Below are 27,055 nucleotides of genomic sequence, written 5' to 3' on the forward strand. Positions count from 1 at the left end.
CTTCACTGAAAAAGCCCTAGATGTCCAACAATACAGCCTACATAGTCTCCATAACCAAATATCCTTAATCTTACAATCCCTTCTCTTCTTCCATCAATTTCTGTCACCGGTCTTCCCTTTCTTACACACTCACTCCCTCTCCCTCTCCCTCTCCCTCTCTCTCTCTCTCTCCCTCTATTCCTTCCTGCCTCTCGTTTCCCTTCCATTCCCCCTCATCCTTCTCTCCCTTTCTCTTGCCATCATCTCTTCCCACCTCCTAGTGCTGTCTGCGGATCTGCTGATGCTTACATTTCCTGCTCCTCGTATTGGATTCTGGGTCAAGGATTCCCTGGGGACACAGAGTCAAAGGAGCGGGGGAGGGAGGAAAACGAGTAGGAGGATAATGCTACATGAGGCGAGAGAGAGAGAGAGAGAGAGAGAGAGAGAGAGAGAGAGAGAGAGAGAGAGAGAGAGAGAGAGAGAGAGAGAGAGAGAGAGAGAGAGAGAGAGAGAGAGAGAGAGAAGAGAGAGAGAGAGAGAGAGAGAGAGAGAAAGAGAGAGAGAGAGAGAGAGAGAGAGAAATAGGTTTGGTGCCAGGTGTGACACCAGCGGTGCGAGCCCGCCTCCAATCTCTGGCTATTGGTAGAAAACAGATTTTTTATCTTTGATCGATAGCCCATCAGTACTGTGATCTAAAATCAACAAACCTGTAAACTACTGTTTGGTAGTAGTAGAACTAATTTGTAGCATAATATGAGAACAGTTTAGGTTGCATTATAAGGTTTTACTAATTAGTAAATCTCCTAAAGTATGAGTAAGATTAGTCTACACACTTATTTTCAAGGGAGGGGAAGGTGAACAAAAATCGATATTGTGTTTGATATCCTCTGCAATATTGTAGTCCATTAACGTATGCTCTCTCAAAATAGTAGGTTAATGGAAATGTAAAAATACATAATTTAAAGAAATTGTCTTACAAGAGAAATAAAAAATATTAAAAAATTACCAACAAATAGGCTAATTCACTGGTAAAGCTGTCGATCAGAAAAAAAATCCAGCCAACTATTGAAGAAGTCCTCATTCAGTATTTAAGATAATTAGTAGTAAGTAGTAAGTAAATTATACAGTAGGGTGAGTAGGCTCTTCCACTTGAAGCTGTCATAATGGGGTAAGAGTGTTATGTGTGAAATGCAATCCCGTTAGCTAGGGTAATGTTTGACCTTTGCTTGAAACAAAAAAAATAGATAGTTGCAAATTTATGAGAGGCATCAAGTTATTTAATATTATCAATGTAGCTTTTTGTAACTCAAAAATAATATCCTATAATGAGCAGTAGGTTGTTGCTATAGCTAATGTTAACTTATGCTAACATGTAGGATGATTTAGGAGTTCTTTGGTCTTCTGTGTGCTACCATTTTATGCTGAAATAGGCAACAGGAGTGCACATGTAAATAAACTATTTACATTTGGTTTATTTTAATTTCTTGTGAAAGAGACATCGTTTTCTGAAGAAATTATGAAATAAAACAATGTCCTTCTATGACCCTGCGTATTGTAACAGCTCATGTTTTTTCTGTGGGTATGGGAACACTTGATGGCTAACTACCCAAGATCAACAACCCCCTTCCTATAATGATTTCTTGTCATTTACTTTCTTGTAATTTTTTACAGTCTATGGATAGGATTAAAATGACCACATGTAGCTACACCTTACATCCCATGCACACCCACACAAACATCACACCCACGGGGCTCGCCTTGGGTTTACAGACACTGTAATGTAGCCTATTGTGGTATGATGCAACTTCCAAGAACAAGAAAATAACACGTAACTTGCCCAAATGAGCAAATAAAAACATACAGTATCTTTTTTATTTCCCTTGTCTCGCAGATGTGTAATTTAAGTTAAATTAAGTAAGCTACATTAGCTTACTTAATTAACATTAGCTAGCAAAGTGCAAACTGCAAAGACTGAAAATCTATTCAAGCAATCCGCTATTGACTCAACTGACAAGTTTACAGATTAGCTACCTAAGCTAAGGTACTTTTCTGGTACTATACCTGCAAAGTCCACTGAAAGAGAAACTCTTTTTATTTAACCTTTATTTCACCAGGTAAGAAGCTTGAGCTCAAAGAGCTTGACTTTTTCGAGCAACACCTGACATAAAACAACAACAAACGACCATACAGGACAGTAAATGAACATAGACAAAGGACAAAAAGATAAAGATAAAAAGAGCAAGCAGCAGCCCGGGAGAGCAAATGCTTAACCTGAGAAGCATTTGCACACTCCCATATCGGTCATTAACACTTTGAGTGCCAAGGACGAGATTTCTCGTTAGTTCATGCCGACCGTTGAGTGCCAACGACGAGAGATCTTGTTTTTTTTTATTAGCGATTTCCATTCATATTTCATCAATCTAGCCTCACGTTACCACTGCAAACTCTCTCTGAGCTCCATTGGGAAAATACCGCCCCCTATCATCTCTCCCTGTGGTACTGCACCCCAGGGATTGGATTGAATGAAACGCATAAATAAATAAAAAAAAACCTGCTTCCACATTTTTCTTCTCAGGCATGTAACTCGAGCCGATCGGATTAATAATACACTTTGACTGCTGTTTTGATAGGGTTAGGGTCTTTACTCTTGGCTCCATTTGAAAAATTAACGCAACATTAATTAATACGGACTGTATTGATCTATTTATGATGTGAAATAAATCTCTGCCTGGTACCGGGCCGATCTGGCTTAAGGGGTTAAATGGTTTTACAATAATCAACCCCACTGCGCAGAGACCAGCAACACCTTCAGCGAAGCATCAGCAGTACTTTGACGTTCTATTGTTTTTCTATAGTCTACAAGCTGAATACATTTCCTACCTCGTATAACCTCTGCTAAGTAAATTTTCGCAGTTTTCTTAGTTCTCGCAACTTTTACATCTCATTCGTGTTAAGTTTCACTTTCGGTTTTGGTGAAGTTGAAATGAGTCCGGCTTCCTTTGATTGACAGGCAGTTGGCTTGCTAGATTTCGTGGGAGATCGACGTCCCATGATGATGGCCAGGAGGCAGTGATGTACCTGAACACGTTCCGTTCATGAACGCGTTCGTATTTTGGGCGAACGTGAACTGAATGTACTGTATTTCCGCTAAATGAACATAATTGAGAACGCGTTCATTCTCAGCGCTGTATAATGGCGTTCAAAAGTGCGTTCATTCTCAGCACTCTATTATAACAGCGTTCAAAGGTGTGCCAGATTTCATATGCCTTTCAGCCGAAAACCCAGTTAAAGGGGCTATGTATTATAAATGTCATTTTTCAGTCTCTAGCATTGTATTATAGTAATAGGAGTTCGTATCAATGTGTTTTAGGGTCTAAATACCATATTGGCGGATTGCTCAGATTCAGCCCAGCCCCTTTCGTCGTCTAGTAAATCAGGTCATATTTTTTTTGAACGGCCAATACGCGTCATATGGCCGCTGGGTAGCGCACAGTGATGCGATTGGCTCTGTGGTTGGAGCTAATGCCCGCCCCCATTCTACCTAGACTGACTGTACACAGCGAAACCATTTCCTCATACTCGAGAGGGAGAGAAAGGAAGAGAGAGGGAGAGAGATAGAGAGCACTTGGGGGGGGGGGGGGGGGGGGGGGGGCCTGCAGCGCGCCACACACACGCAAACGGGAGATTGAAAGAAAAAAAAAATAAACTATTTCCTCATACTCGAGAGGGAGAGAAAGGAAGAGAGAGGGAGAGAGATAGAGAGCACTTGGGGGGGGGGGGGGGGACCTGCAGCGCGCCACACACACGCAAACGGGAGATTGAAAGAAAGAGAAAAAAAAAACCACAAGCTGCCGGCGGACTGTCTTTTTTTTCTCTCTCTCTCTCTCTCTCTCTCTCTCTCTCTCTCTCTCCCACCCCCTCCCTCTCTCGCTCTCTCTCTCTCTCTCTCTCTTCCCCCCCTCCCTCCCTCCCTCTACCAGTGCAGACTGTGTGGCACTGTCACTCAAAGTGCTTATGGGCGGAGCCAGGCCATAACAGCCTGATTTCTTGAGGCTGAAAAATGATGGTTTTGAGTACTTGATTAGAAATATAAAACAATGCATTTTTTTGAAAAAAACCTTACAAATGTCTTCAATAGACCAACAGGAATTGTGTAAAGTTGCCCAGATAGTGCTAGGAATAGCAATACATAGCCCCTTTAAAACACACCGTAAACAGGCTTCAAAATAATGCGGAAAACCACCCAATCTGGCAACGCGCCTGTCACCCCCTGGCTACGTCATCAGACTCCTCACAACAAACAGTGGAACCGCGGAATCGGCGAGCAGTATCATGGACGATGCCGAGAGCTGCAGCAGCACTCGCTCAGAGTCAGACTCTACCTCTACGATGTCGGCGTATATGCATTTAAAAGAGTTTAACGTTAAAGTCACCTACTGACTCAGACGGAAAAAATCTAACGTTTGTCTGTAAACTTTGTCCACACGGTTTCAAGTTCAAGTTCTTTAATAGTTGTCATACAGAAGTACAGAATACTTTCATACAAAATGCTTCTTACTGTTACGCTCCAGAGACTGTGCTAGACAAGATAGTATCAAATAACATAATAACATAATATAGCATGAATTTAGAAGAAGAAAATGAGGTCACAGTTGTTCGGTATAGACATATGTACAATGTTCTGAGTTACCATATAATATACAATACACAATACTATGCAGTGTACTAATGTACAGTACTATCTAGTGCAAAGCAGAAATGGGATGAGGTACAATTTTAGGTACAATTTACAGTAAGGTGTACGAGTTGTAGTGCAATCCTTCATCCATAAATATAAAGTGTGGGGAGTGGGTGCTACAGTGTGTTTGTTTAAAGTGGGTGTGTGCTATAAAGTGTGTGTAGTGGGTGCTACAGTGTGTTTGTTTAAAGTGAGTGTGTGCGTGTGGATGTGTGTGCTATGTGTGTTTGGTGGTTGTTGTTGTGTAGTGTTCATTCATTGTTCGTTTAGCAGCCTGATGGCCTGGGGATAGAAGCTACTTCTGAGTCTTTCTGTGCTCGCCTTGAGACTCCTGTATCGCTTGCCTGACGGCAGCAGTTCAAAGAGGCAGTTGTTCGGGTGGCTCGAGTCCTTAATAATTCTCTTAGCCTTCCCCTTGCAACGCTTGTAGTAAATGTTCTGGAGGGTGGGGAGCCCCCCTCCAATTGTGCGTTCGGCTGAACGTGTCACTCTTTGTAGTCTGCTTTGGTCTTTTGCAGTGCTATTCCCAAACCAGGAGGTGATGTTGCCGGTCAAGATGCTCTCTATTGTACATGAGTAGAAGTTCTTAAGGATCTTCTGGCTGACTTGGAACTTCCTTAGGCGCCTGAGGAAGTAGAGGCGTTGTCGTGCCTTCTTCACCACACTGTTAATGTGTATGGTCCATGTCAAGTCCTCGGATATGTGGGCTCCGAGGTACTTGAAGCTGTTGACTCTCTCAACCGGTGCCCCGTCGATGCTGAGGGGGCTGTAGTCCTTGACCCCCGACCTCCTGAAGTCCACAATCATCTCCTTTGTTTTGCTGACGTTCAGGGAGAGGCTGTTTTCCTGGCACCATCCCGCCAGGACCTTGACCTCTTCCAGGTAGGCCCTCTCGTCGTTGGCAGAGATCAGGCCCACCACCACTGTGTCGTCAGCAAATTTGACGATTGTATTGCTACTCCGCTGAGCCACACAGTCGTGTGTGTACAGGGAGTAGAGGAGGGGACTCAGAACACAGCCCTGGGGGGCCCCTATGTTGAGGGTGATGGATGAGGAGGTGCAGTTGCCTGCTCTCACCACCTGGGGTCTGCCAGTCAGGAAGTCCAAGACCCACTGGCAGAGGTCATAGCCCAAGCCCAGGTCCCTGAGCTTGGCTATGAGTATGGAGGGGACTATGGTATTGAATGCCGAGCTGTAGTCGATGAATAGCATTCTCACATAGTTCCCCTGCCTCTTGTCCAGGTGTGATGCTGCTGTGTGCAGCACATGGGATATGGCGTCCTCCGTGGACCTGTTGGGGCGGTATGCAAATTGCAGGGGGTCCATGTTGATGGGGAGGGAGGAGCAGATGTAGCCCTTTACTAGCTTCTCAAAGCACTTCATGGCTATGGAGGTGAGAGCTACAGGGCGGTAGTCGTTGAGGCAAGCAGGCTTGGATTTTTTGGGTACAGGGATAATAGTGGACTTCTTCAGGCAGGTGGGGATGACAGCCTGTTCTAAGGACAGGTTAAATATGTCAGTGAATACTGGGGCCAGTTGGTCGGCACAGACTTTTAGGACGCGGCCGGGGATGCCGTCCGGACCTGCTGCCTTCCTGATATTCACTTTTTTAAAGGTCCGCCTCACCTCATGCTCTGTTACCCTGAACACTGCGCCTCCATCAGCAGCCGACCCCCCCCCCCCCATTGCCGAGGCTTGTGAGCTGGTGTTGTTATTACCAGCATCAAACCTCGCATAGAAGGTATTGAGGTCGTTTGCTAAGGAGATGTCACTGTTCAGTTTGAGGGAGGCGCCTTTGTAGTCTGTCATCGTTTTGAGCCCCTGCCACATAGCTCTAGAGTCAGCTTGTTCAAACTGGAGTTCAATTTTATCCCTGTAGCGCCGTTTGGCCTCTGACACTGTCCTCCTTACGTTGTGTCGCGCCACCTTGTGGTCATTCATGTTGCCTGCCACTAGGCCGTCATTGTATGCTTTGGTGCGCTCTCTCAGAGCTTCACGGACGGATTTGTCTACCCAGGGTTTTTGATTTGGGTAAACTTTCATTTTGGTAGTGGGGATTGTTTCTTTCACCCTAGTACAGACATAGTCCAGCACTGTCTCCGTGTAGGCATTAATGTTATCTGTGTCGCGGAACACAATCCAGTCTGTGTTGTGAAACACTGACCGGATCGTATCCTCTGACGTCACATCCCATTTCTGCACCTCTCGCGAGACTACGGGAGTAGTCTCTGACTTGAAGAAGCAAGTCCGTACATCGACGACGTCGACAGCAAACCTTAAACGGCACATTGAGAATAAGCAAAAGTCCTGTTTTTGTTTTCATAATAAAGACAATTCAAGCTAAGTTTTTTCTCATGTTTTTGAAAATATACTGTAGAGATGAAAGCTGCAGCTGCTACTAGTGTGGACTGAATGGGCTGCAGCAAAGCATTATGGAAATGCCAGTATTCCGATTGCCGTCTGTGGTTCAATCATTTTTACAAATAATAGCTCGCAGCAACGTATTGAAAAAAGAACTATAAACTATAAATTAGTTCATTTTTGAAACCATGAACTTTAGTTCAAACATTTTTATTATGAACTATGAACTGACCTAGTTCATTTAAAAAATTGTGAACTGTGAACTGAACTAGTTCATGTAGAAAGTGAACTTTCCCAACACTGCCGGGAGGATGCGATCCTCTCTACGTCGCCCCCATACCTCAAATGGATCCGTCATCAGCTCTATTTAAAATCTTTCAAAATGTTCTTATGTACCCCAGTTTCTATTGCATGTACTTATTTGTGTTTCATTACACGTATATGTACATGCTTACCAACTGTTTCGCCTGTTTTATTGCAACACTACTATCACCGACATCTAAGAAGGGAGATCCCCCCTTGAACGGCCCTTCTAAGGTTTCTCCCCTCCACATTGCCTGTGGTGCTTTTTTCTTATTGCTAGGTTTTTAGCAATAAGAGTTTTTCCTTACCTTCGTGTGGGGTATGTCTGGGAGTGTTGCATTCATTTAACTTTTTTTTGTGGATTTTATGGTGTTTTTGTTTTGTTCTTGATTTATTGTGATGTTTCTTCTTGACTTGTTTAAAGAAGACGCGTCCGGTCCATGGGGATATTAACCTGTGTTGTCGGGCCTTACAAATACATTTGATTTGATTTAGATCAATCAATTTGAAGCACAAGGGAATGTTTACATGCCTCCGTTGTCCTCTTTTTGTGTTCTACATCACTCCTGTGCTCATGATGTGCTTGTACATCCTCGTGCGTGTGCTGTAAGAACATGTGATACACAATTTTCGGGGGCCCAATGAATACTTGTGTAATAGTATTGTGTTCATTCATTTTATTTCATGGAGCTGTAATTAACACAACAATAGTATTCAATGGGTCCCTGAAAATTGTGTATTGCATGTTCTTTCAGCACGGGCACAAGAATGCACACGCACGGGGGTGATGTAGAACACACAAAAAAGTACACTGGAAGCATGTAAACATTCAATGTCCCCGATGACATCACTGGTGGCCATATTCAATCTCATTTACTCTCAATACCTGTCAAACTAAATGAATGGGCGCAAAACTGAACTGCCCCTTTAAGAAAGGGGTGGGGATGTTGAGGGGGCGTTCTAGAGGGACGTGATTGTCTGCATTTATGAGGAAGTGAACAATAAAGAGACACAAGCTGCATATTGCTGTAACAAAACATCTTGCAGTCCTTATTCTAACAATACTTTGATTTTGGATAGTACGTTTGTACCTGTTTGGTGGAAATAGTCTTACCCTGCGCAGTAAGGTCCTGAACCTGATTTATTCAGTTGCCAATATACTGGAATTTAGGACTAACATGTAACATTTAACATCAGCTGTGTTTTGTGTGTAAATGTTGTGGAACTGTTGTTTAACTGAAACAACAATGTTGTAACGATGCTGTTACCTAGAAACAACAAGAAAAACACCATTGAAACAGTGTAGGTAGGCAAAACAAGACTTGATTAAGACATAGAAATCTAGCATTTGCTCATTAACGCTGAGTCTCACCTAGTCTCCATCAGCTCTCTTATGGAGGCTACAGTAGGTCCAGAGCCCAGGTGGTTGTAATATGGTCCTTCATCCTTCTCCAGAATCTGTTCTATTAGAGAGAAAGTACAGTACGAACACAATGAGCGTGCTTACAAGTCATGCACATTAACATTCCAATATTAATCGGGAGCGATGCATGTAATTACCATATCCCCTTTATCCCACCCCAAATATGCCCACATTTGCCTTGATCCTGAGGCATGTAAACACATTGTCCCTTTTTCCTGTACGGTTTTGTAGTCTGTGAGAGTTCCATTTCACTGGTAAGTTAAGTTTATCTATTTATTTTTTACCCAGGGACAGTGCACATTAATCAACATCTTCAGTTTCCACATCAATGTAAATGTGCCAGAATGAGCTAATGAGCTAGTTTTCATCTGTAGTCCCTGCCTGCCATGCATGTCTTTGTGTTACTATGTAACATTCATAGTATTTACTTTACTAATGTATACAGGTATATTTGTGATGGGGATATGAAGATACATGATGCAAACACCTTATCCTAATGAAAATAATAGATATTAGCTACTATCCAGAATACTATGTGCTAGGGCTGGGCGATATGGCAAAAAATCATATCGCGATAACGATATGATAATGTTATCATATTTCTCGATATCGATAATTATCGAAATTGTTATAAGTATAATTTTTTTTTTTTTTTTTTTTAAACAACAGATGTATGTTTATTTTGCAGCAATTCTTTGTCGTTGCCGCCATCTTTAGTGTTACATCCCCTCACACTCCAGTTCTCAGGCTGCAGCTGGTTTAAAAGCGAAAGTAAACCGGCTTCTCTGCTGGCTGTGGCTCCAGGGGAGTTGAACAGTTCTGGCTCTGCTAGTTTATTTTCTATCTTTTGGCGCTTTTTTGGTGGACAAACCACTGCACATGTGCACCGTGACTCGTGACTGGAGTCTAGCTCTGCTAGCACACATAGCCTACTGTGTACAGACGGTTTCAAACTGTATTTTAAATTAGAAAGCAAACAAAATAAATGGACAAGAGAAAAATAAATCTCAATTTGGTCAGTATTGTCATTTGGACAAGCAAAGCCATTACTTTAAGTTGCAGGCAAGAAAGACAAGTCTGTCCACTGTCTCTGGTTTTAAAACTGCCCTGTTGCAGGTCACAAAAAAAATAAAATTATAAAAAAAATAAAAAATAAAGAAAACGATATTTTCTTTCCGATATTCGATATCGATTATTAAAATATATCGCGATATTTATCGTTATCGTTATATCGCCCAGCCCTATGTGCATGTAAACACACTCAGGAGATAACAAAGTCTGTTGCCCCCCCCCCCTGAGACATTTGGGTATTATAAAAGTATTATAGATGATGTTATTTCCATGGTAATATGTAAAAGACCATTTCTTACTGTACAGTAACTAGACCTAACTAACTGGGGAAAACTGTTACAATGCTACAGCTACATTGTTGAAGGACTTCCACAGGAACTGTTTTAACTGACACACAATAAAAGAAGCATGCATGCACGTGCAAGCACACACACGCACGCGCACGCACACACACACACGTGCACACACACACACACACACACGCACACACACACACACGTGCACAGTAGTTGTGAAATACGGGTGCAGTGAAGGGAACTACAGAATGTAGAAGCTGTTTGAGGGAGTGCGTGAGTCAGGATCTGGTGTATAAGAGCCAATGGGAAGGGTGAGTATACAGTATAGATGTGTGAGCCTGTGTACATACGGCTGTGTTTTGAGCGTGTCTGGTTCAAAGGCAATCTGAGGTCACATTCCACTCATGGTGCATGGAGGAAGTGGGGCGTGGCCAGAGGCAGGAAATGCTAAGTGGGAGGGACCATACTGAATTCTCATGTGAAAATAGTTCTGTGGGAGGAATTAGTGGTCCTATTTTTGAGAGGCAGGGTGAACAACTATGTTGTAAAAAGACATGGCTGGTTTCTCAGAGACACTTTAGTGTGAATAGTGGGAAACAAAGAGAGAGCACCTGTGGTGTTGGTGTGTGTGTTTTAATAGGTCTTCACGGGAATACTCATTTATCTATTCAAAACAAGTTAATGAGGGTTTTATGTTTGTTTGTTTATGTTTTATGGTGTGTAGAGTGCATGATTCAAATACATGTATTTGCCTATTCTTGTGGATTGTGTGTGTGTGTGTTTGTATGTATGTGTGTCTGTATGTTCATTAGGGCTGTCAAACTAATATTCTATATTCAATAAATATTAATAATAATAATTTGACATTCAATTGTGGAAACATTGTATTGTAGAAGATATGTAAAAAAGTAAGAAGAGTTCTTCTTCTGTGGTCACAGGCAGGCTGCTGTAATGTGGATGTCTTCGTCTAGCCACTACCATCCTGTCTTTGGCAAATCCATACCACTGCCCTATATCATAATATTGCATTGAACATTGGCCACTCATATTCTCGCAAATACAAATTTCGTAAGGAAATGCTAACGCTAGGACCACCACATCGCCGGTTTTTGTTAGCCCTTTCACTACCACACTACCGAAGGGTTAACCCTTTCACTGCGACAATACAGAAGGTTAGCCCTTTCACTACCACGCGACAAAGGGTTAACCCCTTCACTACCACACTACAGAAGGTTAACCCTTTCACGTTAACCGTCTGTAGTGTGGTAGTGAAAGGTTAACCTTCTGTAGTGTGGTAGTGAAAGGGTTAAGATGGTAATGGCTAGGGGTGCACCGATATATCGGTCGGGTATCGGTATCGGCCGATAAGTGCCTTGTTGACTGACATCGGCTTATCGGCCGATAAACTCAAATTTGCAGATGGCAGTGGCCGATAAATATCCGTCAATTTGTGTCGTGTCAATCTGGTCCACACGTTCAAACTTTGAAAAAAGTTTCAGTCAAGCGACCTGCACAACCCCTCCCCCACACACACACGCTACTGCATCAAAGTTACTTATGATTAACAAAGGCATTCGTTTTGTGGCATTAGTTAACGTTACATATAGTTACACGTTCAATAACATCAGCATATTTACCCGACCATATAGCATTGTTGGTCATTCATATCTCAGTTCCTTCTAGGCTTGGGCGGTATGACGGTATTACGGTATACCAGGGTATTTAGAAATCCCGACGGTATTGAAAATCAATACCGTCCGTCACCGTCAAAATCACAGATGCGCTTCAGTTTCTTTTACAGTGAAACGGAGTTTTGAGTGTAGTGCACACACGCGCCAGCAGAGGGCGAGACCAGTCCTCACTAGTGGAGCGAGTGGGTCACAACGGTGTTCACGTTTTACGGTAATGTTGCGACAGTGCTGTGAAAATACCGTAAAGCGTTGTGACGAGAGTTGGTGTGTGTTGTTGTGGTGCACTAGTGGAGCAAGCAAATAATCTGTCTCTTATTGTGAACTAAGGAGTAGGCCTACAAGGTTTACACAACAGCCCCCACCCGCTTTTTTATTGTATTTGTACCGTCCTGTACTATCCGCTGTCAGCTGTTTATCTCTCTGTGAGCTTGATTAGCTAGCGTTAGCTCACGTTAACTAGCGTTAGCTCTGCGGCTAATCTTAGATTACCCTGAACTAAATAAATGACTAGGTTATAAAGCATTCGAGTAGTTTTCACTGCACATAGAAGTAGCCAAACAGCGCGAGCATTTCGGGAGCATATGACCAAAACCCAGGCAATATCGAGCCCTTAATTAAGGAATCAAATAGTCTGCCATGGCTAGGCTACATGCTAACGCTAACGGTGCGGGCTTCTGACTACCATTCTGAGACTGAGAGCTAACGATGATTTGTTTACTTGGTAACACGGGTTGCCCCCCCCCCCCCCCCCGCTGATGAAAATGAAAGTCATACCGTCATATACCGTATACCGGGGTATTATGTCATCAAAATATGACGGTGTGAAAAAAATTATACCGCCCAAGCCTAGTTCCTTCCTTTGCTCAGAGAGCCCGTACTGAATTGTACCCATTCTGCAATCTGTTAATAAAGTTTTCAATCAGACAAATATATAGAAAAGCTTTTATTATAACATTCGTTGCAGTAAAATCATCATGCCTCGTTTGGTACTCCTGCGGAGCGCTGGTAGTTTACTCGTGGGCGGCGGGGAGCTAACGTTATTAGCTACGGTATGTTTGTTGTTGGTTCTCTCGTGTAAATCAATGGCGGACTTCCCGGAAGTAAAAAACGAATAAGCGCTTGCCGATTGGTGGTAAGAACAGCAGAGGCGGGTGCAAGCGGTGTGACGTAATTGGCAGAATCGACTGTCAATCAAAATTGTTCTGTTGCCGTCTACCTGCATTGCTTTGGTTGAGAGAGATAGTGCTCTCTTATTAAAACTCATAAACAAGTCTTGAGCAAGACAAGTTTTAGTCTGTTAGGTTATGAAAGCCAGTGAGTATTGTATGACTCAGACTTCAGCAATAATCATGACTCATGAGCATTATAAAATAAAAACACACATGGCATGGTGGAATACCATAAACATATTTCTTGATGTTTCCTTTTTTTAAGTAAATAAAGAGGCCTATGTTCATATCGGTGAGCACAATTTGTAACACAAAAAGAGAGACGTGTAGCCTATTTATTTATTTAATATTTTATTTATTCATTTTATTATTATTATTTTATTTGTTGCCATGCCTAAAATAATAGTCAAGCATAGGGCTAAAACATTTTCATAAACAATAATATAATTTTTTGTTATATGGTTATAATAAAAGCTTTTCTATACATTTGTCTGATTGATTGATTGAAAACTTTATTAACAGATTGCAGAATGGGTACAATACAGTACAGCTCAATACAACAACAGTGGACTGGAGGATGAAGACCAGAAAAAGACTTTCAGCTTTTTTACATAAGGGTCCTCCATTTTCAATTAATCAAAACATTTAGAGACATACAAATATACAGTAGTTTCATAAAAAAAAAATATTATTATTATTATTTTTATTTTTATAAATTTTTTGGCACAAATATCGGTATCGGCCAATTGTGTTAGTTGAACAATCAGTATCGGCGGCACATTTTCATATCGGTGCATCCCTAGTAATGGCTAGAAGGCATCCACACATTACAGCCGGAAGAACTGCGCGTTGCACTGTCGACTCTTGGAGAAACCTAAATGACGTCACACAGCAGCTTTACGAATGCCTGCCATTCAACAACAACCACATGGCGATGATGACGGAGAGTTCGGAACCCGGGCGCAGAGAGAGTGAGTTGCACTCCAAACGATCTATCTACAAGGCCCTGTTTAGAAATACTATGATTTTGAACATGCAACTGAGTGTGTGTGTACAGTATGTGTGTGTGTGCGTGTGTGCGTGTGTGTGTGTGTGTGTGTGTGTGTGTGTGTGTGTGTGTGTGTGTGTGTGTGTGTTGGGAGGAATCAGGTTCCGTGGGTGTGTTTTGCCAGGGTGTTGACAGGGCACTGTGTAACTAGGCTTCACTATGGAGACCCGTTGTCTGGTGGCCTTTGCTCTTAGTAACAGCACACAGCTAGCAAGTGTTCCCTGCAGCTGCTCCCCCCCCCGTCGAGCACACACTCCCCTGTTTAGGGACAGCAAGGGTCTATTTACCACGGCCTGAACACTTCAAACCCCTACAATTAAACACGCACTAACAGCTAGGTTGGGGGGTCTTATCTGGAAAGCTTCTCTTAAAAAAAAAGACAACAACCTCTTCTCAACAGCTCATGAAGAATTGTACTGTGTATATTGTGTTGTGTTGTGCTTTCTATTATGCTGACAGTAATTGGTTGTAGTCATACATTACATACTGTCAGCTATGGGGTGGGAATCGCCAGAGACCTCACGATACGATACTATCGTGATACTTGCGTCACGATATGATAGTATCGCGATACTAAATATATCGCGATACGCTGAGTATTGCGATATTAATATTGCGATATTTCTTTATTTTTTTAATCAAATTTTATGTATTACCTTTTTTCAACTGCAAAGTAAAACTTTGTCAACATGTTTTATCTAATAAAATAAAGTTCAGTCTGTTCATCTCACTTCAATCATTTTTATTGCAGAACATGGTATTTTCTCAAGCAGACAGATGCAACACTGTAATCTGTGTTGCATGTATTGATTGAAAAGTTTATTAACAGATTGCAGAATGGGTACAGTACAGTACAGCTCAATACATACAATTGTTAAGGGGATGCAGACCAGAGAAAGACTTTCGTCTTGTTTATATCAGGGTCCCCCTGTACCTGACAAACTGTTTGTATTACAGTCATATTCCAACTTAACTGAATGCTCATGTGTGTGTGTGTGGACTACTGCACTATTACAGGTATTGAAATGAACAATGTATCTTCCGTATACATTTTTTTTTTTTTTATGAATAATTAAATATCGATACTTGCCGTCCCTGTATCGATACAGTATCGCCACGCAAAGTATCGCGATACTACTACGTATAGATTTTTTCCGCCACCCCTACTGTCAGCGCTACTGTATGAAGATTGCATACAGCCTAACCAGCCTAACGCACTACCACGTTATATATTCACTTCAAGTGAAGAACCCTCCCCCCCACTAACACACACTGCCACTTTACTTTACTAACTCATTGCCACTTTACTGCCATTATTTAATTTTACTGCCATTATTTATTTTACTATGTACCACTGCTGCTAGAAGATCTCTTTTACCTCTATATTTATTTCACTCAATCATAAAATGTTTAACTACTGTTTATATTGTATATAGTCCTGTATATTGTGTGTGTACATTGTGTCCTATATATGTTACTTTATGTTTATAGTGTCCTATATGTTACTTTATGTTTATATTAGATATTATTTCATACACCGTGGGAAGGGGGGAACGTAAATAAAAATTTTCTGTATGTCTTGCACATTATGGGAAATGACAATAAAGTTTACTTTGACTTTGACTGAATGATCTTGTGCTGGAAAGGGCAAAGTGGAGCGGTACCGTATCATGTGGGCACGGGTCTACGGCTGAATACGTAACCCTTTTGATAGTACAGTAAGCTGCTCCTACTGTACATGTCTAACTACTCTGTGAGTGAGTAAACTCAGCAGGGTCTCACCCAGTCTTCGTGTGACTGGACAGGTTGACTGAGCGCCCTGCTCTGTTCTGTTCAGTCTGCCAGACCCGAACCGACACAATGGTCTCCTTCTGTCACCCCCCCCCCCCCCCCCCCTTTGTCTCCCTCAGCGCCTTGCACTGTAGCAGACGCTACGCTCCACAGTACTGTAGCCCCGCGCCCGCCCAGCCACACACCCTGGCAACACACACATTCTCAGACACACTCACGCGAGTGTCCGGGCAGAGGGGGCCGGAGCAGAAGGGATCGCGTCACCTGGTGTTGTTGTTGTTACGCTGCTACCTGCTGTCTTGGGACTCGGTGGTGAATGGGTCATGTTTACACTCGTGTGGTATCTGGGAGAGCTTGGATGAGTCATGAGAAGATGTGTGCGCACGTGTGTGTGTGTGTGTGTTTGTGTGTACCACCGAAAGATGTTAATAGTATGCAGGCTGATAGTGAGCTCATCTCCCACATGCACACACACAAATACACACACAAACACACACACACATACATGCACACACACATGCACACGCACACACGCACACACACACACAAATGCAGACTTACCGACGCAGTCGCAAAGAGGGAACTCTGCCTGGAGATCCTTGGCAGGGGTGTCCAGCAGGTTCTTAGTCGGCGTGTCCAGATAGCGCATGGGAGACTCCAGGAAGCCTCGGAGGGAGGGGGAGCAGGGGAGACTGTCCTTGGTGGGAGTGTCCTCCTCGGAGTAGCACGTGGTGGAGAGCACCGCTAGTCCTCCTGAAGTAGTTTCCAGCTTCATGCGCTTGGGCAGCGGGGAGAACGGCACGCTGAACGGATCCTCCAGCGCACTGCGCTGCCATTGCTCCGGGTTGGCCCCCTGACTCAGAGACCCGGGCAGAGCCTCCCTCCACCGCTCCTCCGCGGGGCCCCCCTCGCACACCTGGTGACAAACTGTGTCGCTTTGGCCCTCTGACTTCTCCCCGTTAACTTCCATCCGCTGGTCTGCTGTAGGAGACGTCGCAGAGGTGGGTGGAGTTGTGGGAGCGAGGGGGGCAGACTGAGCAGAGGATGGTGACGTGTTAGCACCGGGCCGGGACCCGCCCGCCGCGAGCCGAGGGGCAGTGGGGACCCGTCCCGTGGGTTGGATCAGAGAGAGCTCTGGGTCAGAGTCGCCGAATTCAGCCTCGAATTGGCGAATCAGTTCCTCATACTTGGGGTCCACAATGGTGAGGCTTGGTGTCAACGAGGTGGCGGACGGAGTCTGTGGCGCAGGGGGGACGCCGGCGGTGCAGGTGGCCTGGGGGCCCTCTCCCTCTGGACCTCCCTGGGCCACGGAGGCCACGGGCTGGGACCGAGGGCCCGCGGCGGCTGGAGTGTTTTCAGACAAGGAAGGGGCGGCGGAAGAGGGAGTCATGGAGAAGTTTGAAATGGATACCTGAGTTTGAGCCGGGACAGGGGGGCCTGCGACAGCCTGAGTGGAGTTACTGAGGAGGGGCAGCAAGGGGAGGAACCCTGGCTGTAGGCTGGCCAGGCCTCTGTCCAGAGTGAGGGCTGACGCTTTCTGCACGGTGATCTGAGTCCGAGGCAGGAAGGTTGGCATGGAGGCTTTCTGCTTGGGCTTCTTGATGACTATCTGCTTGGGTTTGGGCAGGGGAGGGCCTGCTAGCATCCCACTCATAGCTTTGACCGCAGGAGAGCTGCTTTTCTTTTTCTTGGGCTCCTGCTTGATAGCTACAGGGGGGAGACCTTCGGGTCCCGTTTGGGGCCACCACTTCTTCAAGTTTTGGCAGGTCTGGGGGGTCCGAGGACCCAGAGATCCAAAGCCAGGGGGTTGATTGGAGAAGAGGTTTCTCTTGTAGTGAAGGTGCTGTTGCAAAGCTGCCTGAGTAGAGTGGTGGATGGCTGCTTGGCCGGGAGACAGGGGTGGGCCAGTGTAGTGCTGCCCATTGACCATGCCATAACATCCCATTGATGCAGTGTACTGGTAGTACTCACTCGAGTCTGGCTCCTGTTTGATCCTGGCCATCCCTGGGTGGACCTGGGCCTGGACACTTCCATTCTCATTCACGCTCTGATGGTGGAGTATGGGGAGCTTGAAGGGAACATTGCTGAACTTCCCACTGGAGTTCCCAAGCAGTTGTTTAAGCTCTGACATTGGGTCCGAGCTACTGTTGTGTGGAGGTGGGTAGTGAGAATGAGAGTCAGAGTTCATGGACATCCAGTGGCCCCTCTGGTCAGGGCCGGTCCCAGAGTCTTGCTGGGGATGGGGGCTGGAGCCTGGAGGTTCTGCCCTAGAGTCCTGCTGAGGATGGGGGCTGGAGCCCGGAGGTTTCCCAAAACCTGTGAACAGAGAGGCGGAGGATGGGAGGGGGGAGACATGGAGCGGCTGGCCCTGGGACTGGGGTCTGTGCTGTTCCCAGGACATTGCGGCCTGCTGGCTGTGATGTAGTCCTGGAGGGACGGATTGTGAACGTGAGGAAGAGGAGAGGGAGCTCGGGGAGGACGGGAGCAGGTGGGTGCCATGCTGGGGGTGAGAGGAAAAGTTCTGGGGATATTGGTGGTGCTGGTGGGGGTGACTGTTGGAGGAAGCCTGGACAGGGGGGACCATGGCCTGGGGACCGGTGCCAGACAGCTGGGTCAGAGCCTCAATGGCGATGGCTGCCTGGAGACTGATGTTCTTCTCCTTGGCTATAGATAGCACCTGGGGAGAGCAGGGGATAGGGGCTTTGGAACTGGGCACTGGGCCGAGGTGAGGGCCTCTGATTCCCTGCTGCTGGGGGTATGGAGCGGACAGATGGTGGCTTCCATTTACCTGGGAGTAGGGTGAGGGAGGAGCTTGGTAGTTGGGCTGCTGTGGATGGGGTTGTGAATGAGGAGGTGCGTCTGCCATCTCGCAGGGGTCCTGGTCTTCACTGACGGCCAGCTTGATCTTCTTCTCCAGCCACTCCAGGTAATCCGGACAGTCGGGCCCATCACAGTTACAGTTGGGGGGCTTGTGTCCATGCTTGGCCTGGCTCAGTGCGGTCAGCAGAGTGTTGAGGTCTTCGGGAGGCGGACTCCCTCCCTCAGGAGCTCCTTCGGCGAGCCGGGCCTCGGCGCCCTCAGAACCCACCTCCCGCGTGAACTTCTGATACAGCTGCGCCGTGTTGGGCTGCATCTGGGGGGAACCGGAGGAGGCGGGAGGCAATGAGCCCACGCTGGCAGAGAAAGCCACCAGATTGCAGGCGTCCTCCATGTCCGCTTGGTGGACAGGCTCACCAGAGGTTGTGCCCCTACTTATGCTCCAGCAGGGCGGCTGCTGATGGGTGTCACTGACCTCGCTGTGCCCTGGTACCGAGCCCTGCCCTGGGGGTACACTCCCCACCCGCTTCTGCCCCATCTCCATAGACGCCTCCTCGTCGCTGCTAGTGTAGCGACTCACCCCATTGGCCGGTTCTAGGCTCAGCGCGCCTTCCTGGAGGCGGTCATGTGACCCAATTTCCATCTGGCCTCCTCTTCTGGGGCCATCCACCGAAGCCACTTCCAAAACAGTCTGATAGAGAGAGGTGGAGAGAAGGATAGAGGGAGAGGTGGAGAGAAGGAGAGAGGGAGAAAGGGAAAGAGGTTAGACACATCAGATAAAGCTAAACAAACTAGAGTATATAAGCAGGAACTTGGAATAAACATCCATCCTGTATATTTTCAGAAATAATTAGTTGCCTAATCATGTTCACCTAGAATGATAAATAACAATAATAACAGGAAAAAGCTAAATCCATTCCTTTCTTCCGTATTCTTTGTCTGGTTTTCTTTCTCTCCCTACACTCATAGTGACAGAGTCAGGTCAGTGGGGCTAGGGAACAGAATTAACTGTTGCTTTGACAGTGCTTTCACAATAGGCAAGTGTTGCTGGCGCAGGTCATGTGACATGGTTTCACTCATGTATATACACACTACGACAGATCAGTTGGGCCTATGCAAAATGGGCAGTTGGAGTGAACAAACATTGTAGCTCTCTCTTGCATGAAGAGACAAAGAGTAAAGACAAGCTCAGGGTAAAGAAAATGGAATAAACAATGACTCAAAAGCAACATCTACCTGTTATTCAACCTTCCTATGATCTCTTCTTATGAAAGGTAGCAGGTTACATCACTAATATATGACCCACGCAACCATGTGAGAAATGTGAATCGTATTATCATATTGTCATCATGGTGACCTCAGCATATCAACACTGAGATAAAATACAAGATAAGATGATCCTTTATTAATCCCCTTGGGGAAATATATGTCCAGCAGTTCTACACCAGGAAGTATACCCTTTACTGAGCCAGAATACCAGTAACTTGGATAAAAGTGGTAGAAATAACTTGAGAAATTTAGAGAGAAGTACTACAAGATACAATAAAACACTAGACTGACAGGTCGTTTTCAAAAGTATGCAAGTGTAGCGTAAATTGCCAATCTGCGCCTACATTTTGGAAATCTATTTTCAAAAGAACATAAGCTATCGAGTGTGCCCCCGCAACCAGCCAATGCCTGGGGAACCACTTTCAACAGCCTCACTGGCTTTCCTGCCACCTGTGTGCTGTGCACTATTATGAAACCACTTAAAGAGAAGCTTTTCTCATCATTCTTTAATAATGGACTGTGACAGGTTAAGTGTTGAAAACATTGTCGGAATCAACCCAACATTTTTGATGAACAAGATTTAACAGGCATAACCTTGTTCCAAAGTTTTGGAAATAGTGTTGGAAGTCTTATCCACTGAATGATCTACTCCTGGCACACACATTAAACTATATAATAACCAGCACAAGCCTAGACAAATGTAGAGCACAAAGTGTAAGTGGGTCATTGGCGCAAATTTGTCCGTTTTACGCCCATGTCCCGATTTACATTCTTTTGAAAATCTACCTGTGCATTTAATTGACATTGAAACTGTGCTGATTTTATTTGCATTTATGGTTTTTAATAGATTCACCGCTGTTGTTTTGTTGACAGGACTCTAAAGACCTTGACAAGTCTATGATGACATTAAGGACTTATATATATATATATTGTATATACATTACTGTATATACACACACCTTGTCATTTATCTCACTTCCTCTTTTGGGGAAAAACAGGGACAGTCTGCAGATTGGTAGCAAACTGAAGCCAGTGATAACATAATTCTAGTCATTGATTATGATTAAATGAGCCTCAGGAAAAATGGCAAACAAAGATAATCCAAGGGCAGACCCAGAAATCATTGACAGAGGTCATGTTCTAGCCATATAATGTATTTCAACAATTATAATAGATGCAATGCTGTGGCATGTTGACTAATTAAACACATTTCACATTTACTGTGAAATATTTTAGTGGCATTGAAACAAGACTGTAGTGTGGTAGTGAAAGGGTTAACCTTCTGTAGTGTGGTTGTGAAAGGGTTAACCCCTTAGTCGTGTGGCAGTGAAAGGGTTAACCTTCTGTATTGTCTCAGTGAAAGGGTTAACAATTTGGTAGTGTGGTAGTGAAAGGGTTAACCCCTTAGTCGTGTGGCAGTGAAAGGGTTAACCTTCTGTATTGTCTCAGTGAAAGGGTTAACAATTTGGTAGTGTGGTAGTGAAAGGGTTAAACGGAAAGTCCTGCCCTTCCAGACAGGCAATGATAGGGCTGAGCTAAGACACACTAACAGAGATTAATAATAAAACCACACACACACACACACACACACACACACACACACACACACACACACACACACACACACACACACACACACACACACACACACACACACACACACACACACACACACACACACACACACACACACACACACACACACACACACACACACACACACACACGCGCTGTACATAAACAAATCTCAAGGCAAGCCACAGTCTAACAAATGAAGATACAGGCAGGAGGTTTTTATAGTCTCAGGTCGGTCCTGTAGATGTAAACCTACTGTGATAGTTTGCTGTCATGTACAGCCAAGAGAGAAGAAGACTCCTGTTTGCGATCGACAGTGGAAGTGCTCTAGACATCCAGCTTCCCTGTCGTACCCCTGAATATATTGAAATGGGCCTTTTGAAGTGGCTAATTATTGGATGGGCAGCATGCTCAAGCCCCTTTGAATCCACCTTCTGTGCCTGGTGTCTGGTGGGGGTCCCACGGGGGGGGTTAGTGAACAGCCGGCATGCAATACGTGAGAGGCCCCAAGTCTGCTCTATCAGTGGGATCAGAGGAGGGAGGAGGGATGGGGGGGGGGGGGGAATTATGCACAGCAGTTATGAGAACTGCAGTGTTGAAACAGCGTGGCCGCAAAACACTGCACAATCCAACCCACAATCACTAACTACTAGTCACACTGTCACTTTTTTCCCCTCTTTCTCTCAAGAGTTACATTACGCAAAAACACCGCCTCGTCGTCGACATCGTAAACACAAAAGTAGCGCGGTTGCAAAACACAGGCTCAAGCTGACACACTTGGAAGTAACAACTATAGAACTATGATCAGCCTTGTCTCACGTTTACAAGTGCAGTAGTACACGGCCATACGGTGACAGTTACATGTCAGTTTTGACACGGCCACGGCCACGGCCCGGGTGGACTGGTATAAGACTGCAGACTCTCGGCCCATTAAGCACTGCGCTTACACCTGCGGGCACCTAAGCCGGGTACCTCGCCGGGCGCCTCTGACAGCGCAGACCACGTGCTGCGGCGACTATTTACAGCATGCCAGAACCTACTCTCCTGCCAGAACTCCCTCTCTTACAATACACACACACATATATACACACACACACACACACGCACGCACGCACGCACGCACGCACACACACACACACACACACACACACACACACACACACACACACACACACACACACACACACACGCACACACACATGCACACGACGGCACGCACTACACAAGCGCTCCCAAAACATCAACACGCCCAACCGGAAAGGACTGCCTAACCTGTTAGACAGACACTACAGTCTGGGAGCCCCTTTAAACAAGCACGTCCGCAAAATAAGCCAAGCCTATGACTCTCCACCAGAGCAGAACAGATGCCCCTCAAGGCTGACAGCACAAAGCAGAGGGAAAAGAGTGAGAGAGGGAAGGGGTGTAAGGAGGGGTATAAAGCCTGGGAGTAGACAGCTGAACATAAATCCATTCCACCCCCCCCCCACAGCCCCCCACCCACCCCAACGCACCCCCTCACCCCCCACCGCTCGCTTTCCTTTCCTCCCCTGCCGAAATGTGGAGAGACATGAGAGAGAGACCGTGACAATGTACGGCTAGTTGCGAGTGGCTAGTTAGTGGTGGGTACTTACGTGGTCCTAGACGTCCAGAGAGAAGTACCGGTCAAACGGCAGAGGGGACAGGAGATGGAGAGGAGCATGAGACACAACTCGCCGGTAGAGCAGCCACAAGCGGTCTGGTCTGGCGTAGCGTTCGTTTTGTCCCCCTAGTCAGTGCGACGCACAGGCACACCGAAACGCACACCGAGCGCCGATAACACACACATGCACACCTCCCCCACACACACACGCTTGTCCTCCGTCTCTTCTTACGGACGCTGCTTTCTGTTCTCTCCCTTTTTCTCTCTCATTATCTCTCGCCGCTCTCGCCTTCCCTTTTCAATATCCCCTTTTCTTTCTCTCGCGCTCGGTCTCGTTCTCCCCTCGCAGCCCCCACCTTTCCTTCTCTCTTTCTCTCCCTCCGCTCCCCTCCCTCCCTCTCGCTCGGTCTCTCCCTCCCCTCCTCCTCCTCCTCCTCCGCTCTCCTCTGTGTGTGCAGAGCGAGAGGCCATTATCTGAGGCACAGTGGGCACGTACGATGGAATGGAGGAGTGTGCAGAGAGAGAGAGAGAGAGAGAGAGAGAGAGAGAGAGAGAGAGAGGAGGACAGAGCTGGGGGATGGACGCTAGCGGCAGTCTAGAGACACAGCACGGTGGAGCTGAGCTGTTACCAATGAGGAAATCTCCCTCTCTCTCTAATGTAATGCAGATAACATCGCACACAAAATAGCGTGGCCATTATTAGATCGTGTTAGGTGTATAACGCCGTGTTTTAGATGTTAAGTCAGCTTAGAAAAGCCGGGTAATTTTGGATATCCGAGAGCTGCTCTGGTTTCCTGCACCCGCGGAGACCGAAGCCGCCAAAGGCGAACACCAATCTCGAGTCGCGCCAACATCAACAGGAAAATGAAAAAAGGGGAAAAGGAAAAACGACAGTACATTGTCCGTCTCTGCACCGGGCAGTTGTTTCTCCTCGCGCGGGTTTTCCTTCCCATGTTTGGGGGCGTCTGGTTCCACTGACAACCGAGGGCCGAAGGAAAAGCCAAGCGATGGCGATCTCTCCGTCTCTCCCCTCTCTACCACATCTACCCTCTGTCTCTCAACGTAACAAATAGATCCGTTCTGTACACCTGCGGCTGATGATGCATCATGCATGGTTAGGTGTTATGGAGAAGGAAGAGGAGGATTTGAGGTGTAGAAGAAGAAGAAGAAGAAGAAGAAGAAGAAGCAGCAGCGTGGGAAGAGTCTTCTCCGAACGACGACAGGATTCGTGCAAGAGGGGTGAAGGCTCCACACACCGGGGCGACTCCGGGGGCGCCGGTACATTCTATATTCAGTCGTCTCACTACGACGGCGCATCATTGTAAAAACCCCATTCGTCTGAGAGGGTGAAGAACATGGAAGAAAGAGGGCGATGTGATGACAACAGAGGGGGGGGGGGGGGGGGGGGTGAGGACGAGTGGACCAGGCTGGGCAACGGGGGGTGGGGGGGTCAGACGGCGGATGGCAGTTTTGCAACAGACAGGAAGGAGGAAAAGGACGGAGAGAGGGTGCATAGAGGAACACACCGGGGAGAGGAGCGATAACAAGAGGGAAGTGGGGATCTCTACGGAAGCAGTTAAAGGGAAGACGTCGGCCATTGTCAGTTCGTGTGACTTTGGTTGCATTTGTGGGGAAGAAAAAGAGGGAACAGGCAGACAGACAGACAGAGAAGCAGCGGTTTACTGCCAAGCGGAGAGACTGCGGTGGCTATGGAACCAGAGGCATTTGAGGAAGGGCACTGAAGTTCGCTTAGAACAGAACTCTTTGCTGTCTCTCCTGCTCCTCGTCTTCCCTCTTCCCCCCTGCGTCAGACCTCTCTCTATGTCTCTGTTCCTCCATTGCTCTCGCCTCACCATTACTCTGCTTTGGCGTCATCATTGTGATCGCTGGCTGTTTTCCGCTCGCTACCCCTCTGCTACTGTAGGCTGACCGGGCCTTCTTCTTTCTCTGCCTTCTTTGAGACCACAGGAGTTTTCGGAGGCGATTTACGCAGGAAGAGAAGGCAAAAAAAACATGGCCGTCTCCCCCATGCAGATTCTTGTCAGCTCCTGTGCAGTATTGTTCTCCTACTATGACTGAGCATGTACCATCTGCGCTGTGCTTTGGCTGGATTAACTTCAATAACCTCTCTCTCTCTCTCTCTCTCTCTCTCTTTCTGGCTTTCTCTCTCTGTCTCCTTCTCTCTCTCCATATGTCTCTGTTGTGCTTTCTTTCCCTTCTCATCCCGAGCCAGTCTCATCGCAGATCGTCATGCTGAGCCTCTCTGAGATCCTCGCTCTCTGTGAATCGCAATACCCCGTCACTTGCCACACGCACTAACAAAAACAGCAACCCAAAGACAAACACAGCACAACCGACGCTGACTGAGGGAAGGAGAGGAGTGCTGTGTCACATGTTCACGAAGCGCCAATGAGCGAGAGAGGAATGATTGAGAGAGGTAGAGAAAGCATGTAGCTATGACCTAGACGTTACGTCATCAGAATCTCCCACTCAGCAGCCCCGCCTCTTACAGGGTGGGCACATGTGTCGTACGACGATAGTGTGGAGTTGCCATCCCCCACCTTCCTCCACCACCACCACCACCACCACACACACACTTGCTCATTCACCCTCCTGACTAGCGCTCGCTCGCTCGCTCGCTCCCCCCCCCCCCCCCCCCCCCCCTCTGCAGTGACACAGCATTTCAAGCTCCGAGCCTTAACCCTTTCACTGCCGCACTACCAAATGGTTTAACCCTTTCACTGCGACAATACGAGCAAGCCCAGAGCCTTAACCCTTACATCGCTAGCTTACAGCACATGGTAACTTGTATAAGTCATGTGTTTACGTTTTGTATCGGCAAGAGTCCAAAACAAACACCGCGACCAGGAGTCGAACCAACGATGGCGAGTGCACTAGACTAAACCACCCACCCACCCGGAAACACAGCAATACTATGATTATGGTTACAGTTAAAATGTGTTTTAACGTTCGCTTGTGATTAAGGTTAGTTTAAGGTAACAAATGTGGTTAAGGTTAGGGTTTGGGCAAGGTTATCAGAAAAGTGTGTCTTGGTAGTCTTGAGGTAAAGGCAATTGCCTCTCATGTGGCTCTGGGTTCGCTCCCCAGCAGGGAACTGTTTGAATATGTATGTAATATATGTACTTATTTGTAATACGTACACATTGTACATTTTCAATACAATACGTAATATACTACTTATGGCTATAACACAAGGTAGAATATGTACCCTTTTTCCTGTGGTCGATTACATATTTATTTACATATTTTAAGCGAGATCGGGCTGGATCAAGTTAGCAGTATAAAATACAGCTCATTATGAAAACCTTTTATGAAGACGAAAGGCATAATGATTGCTATTGTCTAAGGTATGGTGGTGACTGCTGGTATTTTGGTTGGGACAGAAAACGGAGTAGAGGATGACTTCACGTCACTGAAATGTCATTTTATGGAGCTGGCACTCTAGCCACCATGAAGCATCAACAAAACAGAACAGGATTAAATAAAATGCAGTGCACTAGGGGAGGGAATCAACAATTCCCACAATATGATATTATCATGATCCTAGAGTCACAATATTGCGATTTATTACGTTTTTATTAAACTGCAAATTATGTCCCCAACAGACAACTTTAACATCTGCACTAGTAAGAATACATATACATCCTTTGTTTGTATCTAATAAGATAATGTTTTCAGTCTATTGACCTCATTCCAATATTTTTTATCGCAAGATATTATAAAACACATTTAGGAAAATATATATATATCGATACTTGATGTCACTGTATCGATATAATATCGCCACGCAAAAATGTTTGATATATTTCTGTATCGACTTTGCCACCTTGACCAACAGCTGTGTTCTAGAATTCTGGTCTTATG

The 27,055-nt window shown here is 45.8% G+C and overlaps 1 protein-coding gene across 2 annotated transcripts in view; it reads right to left on the reverse strand.

Annotated features, from left to right (window-relative positions):
• The window catches only part of tet3 (tet methylcytosine dioxygenase 3), an 81,692-nt gene that overhangs the window by 31,970 nt on the left and 22,667 nt on the right, over positions 1–27,055 (reverse strand). The window contains exons 1-3 of one of the 2 annotated variants that reach the window (XM_084307504.1): positions 23,163–23,411; positions 16,432–19,378; positions 8,754–8,844 (exon numbers count right to left, since the gene is read on the reverse strand). In XM_084307504.1, the coding sequence (XP_084163630.1) occupies positions 8,754–8,844; positions 16,432–19,330 (2,990 nt within the window). In that variant the 5' untranslated portion in view covers positions 19,331–19,378; positions 23,163–23,411. Of the gene's footprint in view, positions 1–8,753; positions 8,845–16,431; positions 19,379–23,162; positions 23,412–27,055 lie in introns of those variants that run through there. The other variant, XM_084307503.1, reaches the window with a different exon arrangement.

This window comes from Notolepis coatsorum (genome assembly GCF_963971535.1).
Source record: "Notolepis coatsorum genome assembly, chromosome: 2".
NCBI lineage: Eukaryota > Metazoa > Chordata > Actinopteri > Aulopiformes > Paralepididae > Notolepis > Notolepis coatsorum.